Source organism: Panicum virgatum, chromosome 4N (assembly GCF_016808335.1).
Source record: "Panicum virgatum strain AP13 chromosome 4N, P.virgatum_v5, whole genome shotgun sequence".
In the NCBI taxonomy this organism is placed as follows: Eukaryota; Viridiplantae; Streptophyta; class Magnoliopsida; order Poales; family Poaceae; genus Panicum; species Panicum virgatum.
In genome coordinates this window covers 45442108-45448107 of record NC_053148.1, presented here as the reverse complement: position 1 = coordinate 45448107, position 6000 = coordinate 45442108, and the positions used below count along the sequence as shown (strand labels likewise).

At 40.9% G+C, this 6000-nt stretch overlaps 1 protein-coding gene across 1 annotated transcript; it reads right to left on the bottom strand.

Moving 5' to 3' along the window:
• Positions 1-247: 247 nt before the first annotated feature.
• Positions 248-3232, bottom strand: LOC120671609 (myb family transcription factor MPH1-like). The gene is made up of 5 exons (XM_039951995.1): positions 2752-3232; positions 1670-1746; positions 1323-1528; positions 1156-1240; positions 248-883 (listed from the first exon to the last, which is right to left on the bottom strand). The coding sequence occupies exons 1-5, from the start codon at positions 2873-2875 to the stop codon at positions 638-640; spliced, it is 738 nt and encodes a 245-aa protein (XP_039807929.1). The 5' UTR covers positions 2876-3232; the 3' UTR covers positions 248-637.
• Positions 3233-6000: the final 2768 nt, after the last annotated feature.

Below are 6000 nucleotides of genomic sequence, written 5' to 3'. Positions count from 1 at the left end.
TGTTGTTCATTGAGCATTCAAGTAAACAATGAAACAGACCCCAAATGAGATACAGCCATAATCTCGACAATAGAAACAGTCATAGCAGCCTCGCTGCAAGATTGGAGGATGGAGATATTTTCTGCAACTGAAAATAGTAAATTCAAGATCGATATGTATATCTGTCCTATATATATATATATATATATATATATATATATATATATATATATATATATATATATATGCCTTTTACTGAAATAGCTTGTAGTAGCAACATGCATACTCCTTTCTAAGAGTCTAGAGATCGATCAGAAATAGAACATTTCAGACGATGATAGGTGAGGAATTCAGGTATGCAACGCCTTCTCCCGAGGAGAAAGAAAAGGAGAGCAGAAATTCCTCACCCATTGTCGTCTGAAGCCCCGATTCCTAATCGAACAAACCCGAAAATTTAAAAATCTAAAAAGAAAAAAAATGACAAGAACGGATCGGAGTGGCGAAGGGGATGACACGAAAATCCGAGAGACCTATCAGGATCGGACTACCACGCCATATGCAGTCTACTGAAGCCTGATCACACAATCTCTGCTACTAACTCTGCATGTGTCCGTACAACTGTACACGAGCGTTACGTGAGTGTGCCGGCCGGCCGGCGTCACGCCAGCCAAGACGACGAGATGGTCAAGTCCAGGTTCAGTGCCGGCTTGCTGTCCTCCTCCTTCACGGTGGCGACACCGCGAGCACCGGCTGCCGGAGCCGGGAGCTCCTCACTGATCGTGCTCGAGCCGTCGGCGTCGCTGCTCGCGTCCTCCCACAGGCCGATCGACAGCGTGAGGTCGCAGTCCGGTTGCTTCTCATCAGGCCTCTTGTTGGAAGTAGTGTGACTTGGCTTAACCGCCGCCTGATACACAAGCAGCAGGTGAGGTGTAACAATTCAGTACCAATTGGAAGCATTATTCCTTAAGAAACTTTTTTAAAAATTGCTATCTGAAGGGCTTTGGACAAGGTAGTAGGGCACATTAACAGTCAATCCACGGCAGTATGGGGAGTTTGGCAGTTCGGCAGCCTGCCACCTAATGCATACAACCAAGATGAAGCTTCTAGGGAATGGTACATGCATGTAAGACACATGCATTGTTTAAGTAAAATTATTTTGTCTGCATCTCATGTTACCTTCTCTATTGTCAGCACGTTGGAGTTCCAAGGAACACGCCCTCTACTTTGTTCCCAGCTTCTGAATACTTCCTGTAGCGATGGTCTGCAAGTACAGATCAAATCAAATTAGATTCTGTTCATTAGAGGCCGGGTTACTTAATGATTGATATGTGCTTCACGCTTACATTATTTGGTATGGTGACGACTGACTGCAACCGCGGAGCAAGGCGGCGTACATGTTCTTGTCTGAAGCTGCCGTGTTTCCATCCGGTGACGCGTAGGCGCAGTGATCTTCACGGTTCAAGAACACGCGCTTGCTGTTGCTGCTTGATGTCGACTTCTGGAGGCTGGACTGATGGGCACTGCTGCTGTTGCTAGAGCTTCTGTACATCTGATCGTTTCATTTTTGGAAGAAACGTACGACGTTGTGTTATCTTCAAATAGCTAGAACTAGCATAAGAAGCTAGCTGATTTCACTACATATTTACTAGTTAATATTCTGTCAGACACAAGCAAAATCGTGTGAAGATACCTGAAGATGGCTCTTGATATGAGATATGCTAACTCCTTTCACGCCCATCAACTGAAGAATTCGTTTAGGAGTTGCTTCTGCATGAAAAAAATTAAAGAAAACGATATCAACACACAATACGACTGATTTTGAAGCTAAGCATGATCTCTCAAAATTAATAAATTATGACAAGATCAGTATCAATTAATTCAAAGAATGTGCCATATATGCTGTGATTCCATAGATCACATAATCATAGAATCTGAAAATATAATAACTACTTGAGTTGATTATTATGCATGCATATGTATTTCATGAATTGATGAGTACCATCAATATCATTTTTCGTTGACATATGCATGCATATGTATTTCATGGTATTGAGTATCATCAATACCATGAATCTGAAAAGAATATATAGTTTGAACCATATGCAAACTGAATGCCCACACAATCAATCAGTATGAAAAATCAGTAAAAGAATGAGAGGAAAATTCAAAACAATGCAGATATGTAAGTTTGAGACAAAAATACCTAAAAGAGATGCAATCATAATCAGTTAAAGAAATAATGAAATTAAACTTTGCCATACATATATAATCATCTCAATAAAGTACGTATATAATTATATCATGCGATGATTCTAAGATTAGTCACTGGATGTTGCTCACAGAAAGCTACTATTATATTGCATATACAAGATAAAAATAAAAAACTCTATATAGATGATAAAATTAAAGGAAAAAACGATCTCATGGATGCTCATCATGCAAACATGCGTATCACGTGTTTTCCTTTTTCCTTTGCCCGGTGGACTCCAGCAACGACAAAACCCTGCCTAACAACCTACAGAATAACTAAGGAGCTCTCGGAATTAATAGACTCAAAACCACGAAGTGATCGAATTAATAAATTTGGAGAAAAAAAAACTATGCCTCGATCTCAAGACCAAAAGATGAAAGAAACTATGTGGATCCATATCAAATCATAGCTCGTCCATGCATGCAAGTAATAATCACCTAGCTCAAGCATCATGTTTCATGGTTATTACGTACATGCACAAGCTTCTTGAGGAGATATATAGAAGGAATCTCGAGACTCACCGTCCTGGCCACCGAGGCACTCGACGGCCTCGACGAACTGCCGGTGAAGCTCCTCCGTCCACCGCATCCGCGGCACCTCCGACCAGTTGTACTGCCGGACTCCTTTCCTCTCAAACCCTCTCATTCTCCCTGCTGCTGCCTCTCTCTCTCTCCGGCCTACAGCGCCTTCTTCACCACTATTATTCCCGGCCAGCAAGCTGCTTCTCTCAGGCTCTAGCTTTCATATATATACATATATATATGGCAGCTAGTACCAGTTATATATAGAGAGAGAGATATATGTTGAGACTTTGGCTGAACGATGACGAAGACGAACACCTCGTAGCGCATATATTAAGTACCTGCTTGCTGCCTACCGTGCACAATCTATGTGTACTTATATGGCAGATGGAATGTGAAGGAGAAGAAGAGGAAGAAGAGAGAGAGAGAGAGAGAGTAGGCTGAGTTTTCTGACTTAGTCCAGTCAAACATGCTCACTTAGCTCTCTAAAAGGGCAGCACTGAGAAGAAAATTAGTATAATATAAGGTTGCCCCAGTTTCTGAAAAGCTGGGCCACTACTACAAAAATGTTGATTTGTCCCGGTTGGAAAACCCCTGTTGTCCCTGTTTCCCAACCGGGAACGCCAGTCCGGGACAAAAGGGGGTGCCCTTTTGTCCCGGGTCTGGCAACCGGGACAAAAGAGAACATTTTGTCCCGGTTGGTAACACCAACCGGGACAAAAGGTGCAGCCAGCGCCCACGTGGCTGTCGCACCCTTTTGTCCCGGTTGGTGTTACCAACCGGGACAAAAGGTCCTTTTTTCATGTTTTCTTTTTCTCAATTCTTTTTCTATTTCAATTATACTTTTGCATTTCAATTAAACTTATGTATTGGAATTCAGTGTGTATGATCTCCACTAATATATACATATATATATATAGTTACTTATATAATATTTGTCCTAGATAGTTTTCATATATAAATTAATTCACTTATATATATATGTATACACATATCTATACATGTGAATTCCTTTACATATGAAAATGTCTAGGACCAATATTATATAAATATATATATACACACATATATATTATTGAAGTGCTTATATATATAATACATACATACTCCATCATATTTGCATAGGTATATTCGTTCTTAATTACATAGGTATATTCGTTCTTAATTACATAGTAGAATTCGCCTTTTGGAAATTTAATACATACATACTCATAAATAGAAATTTAATACATAGACACACATATATATTTACATAGGTATATTCGTTCTTAATTACATATATACGCGTATATTGTCATATTTGCTGTGATTGTCAATATTAGATATTCCATCATAGTAGAATTCGTCTTTTGGATCAAGGACTTGCTCAACAATAAATCCGGAGAATTGTTCTTGAATCGCCATAATCTTTTCCTCCGGTATTAGTTTATCGCGCATCTCCCCGACCTATGGAAAAAGGGGATAATTAATTTCGACTAATTAAAATACGAGTTCAAATATTAACAAGTTTTTTACTTACTTCCTCCTCCCAATATGTCCAGCCCTTTGGAAGACCTACCAGACCATGGATGTTCTCGCATACATAGTATGCGCACAATACAGTGCCTGGTTTCTGCCTCATACACTTTAAGAGAGAAGAAATTATCAGGTATTTACATGAATATATAATAAAACTAATGAATCGTGCAACGAATCATCCAAGTGTGTACCGAAAAATCTGTCTTGATCTTCAATTCCTTGTCAAATTTGCCTGGATGATTTTTAGCGAATTCTTTCCAAACCCTGTGCATGATTAGAATAATTATAGTCAAGTAACAAAGTGATTCAAATTATCGGTCATCGACGGAGTAGTGGTAGAATTACTTTTTCATCATGTTAAGAAGATTTTCGTATTGTTCTGGAGGTCTCCTCAATGAGTCCATAACCACGAGTAGGCTCTTCTCGGGAATTATGACAATTAGGACAAAGTGTTCACTGCAAGATTATACGGAGGCAGTTCTTGGTAGTTAAGGTTTAAACAATTCGATTACAAAATAGAAAGAGTTAGACGGAAGGAATCACTCACGCAAAGTTGTAAGGAAATAATATCATTTGCTTGTTGTGATGAACGCTTATGTACTTGGACAAGTTTTGGAATATCTCATCGGAATTGTCACGTAGAAGCCTCCAATTACAAGTAATTGGGTCGATGAAGCCGAGGTGAGAGTATCCCTTTCTTCTACAAGTATGTATCTCCATTCTACATGATACCGAATAAATCAAGAGATCAGTATGTTGAGATCATGCAAAACAATACGTAAGAAGAGTAAAATACTTACAGAACCCACAAGCCGACCATAGAGATGTCGAGGGCCTCCTGATGGAATAGTTGGTAAATTTCTTCCCAGTTTATCCATATAATGGCCTCCCCCCGTAAGAAATCGTCATCTTTAATCTTTGCGCCCTGCATGAAGATGCAATCGGCCATCACACGCATGTAGTGCTGGTGCAGCTTATACATTTGCGTTGGAAGTACAGACACTACTTCGGGGGTACAAGAGTTTTGCCGATCTCAAACGTCCATTTGACGACCACATCGGCCTTTGGAATATCTTCTCCCCCTGCAATCTGAGCCGCCGTCAGGTTTGATTCTTTCAAAAATGTAACAAAGTCTTGTTCTTGCGTCGTCTGTCCCACTACAAGAGGCTCTATTGATTGTTTCTTTTGGGCTCCGAGCTGTGGAACGTCGGACGACGACGACTTTGATTGTCTCTTCTTTTTCTCAGTAGTTTTGATAATTGTGCGTTTGTAGTCTGAAGGGGGGTCTCTCGGAATGAATTTTCTCTTATTTGCTTCGCACATTCCCTTAAAAAATTTCAAATCTATCAGATTTATGACTTTCTCGGGCTCCGGCTTCGGCTTCGGCTTGAAGTGCTCTTTAACTCTTTCTTGAGTTATCCGATCGCATTCTTCGAGGCTCATGTCCCAGGGTTTAATAGGAGCCTCCTTGGTTTTCTTCTCCTTTTCCTTCTTCTTTGGAGGCTCCTTAGCCGGTGCAGCTACCTTCTTTGCCGGCGGCCATTTCTGCTTCTTTGCCGGCGGCGGAGGGGGTGACCATGGAGGCGACGGTGACGCTTGAGTGTTCATCGGCGCATGAGATGATGGTGATGGAGAATGTGCCGGTGATCCTTGCTGAGACAGTGCTGCCCTTGGGGAGTTTTGCGGAGATGCCGGCCTTGGAGAGGCATGCTGAGATGCTGGTCTTGGTGT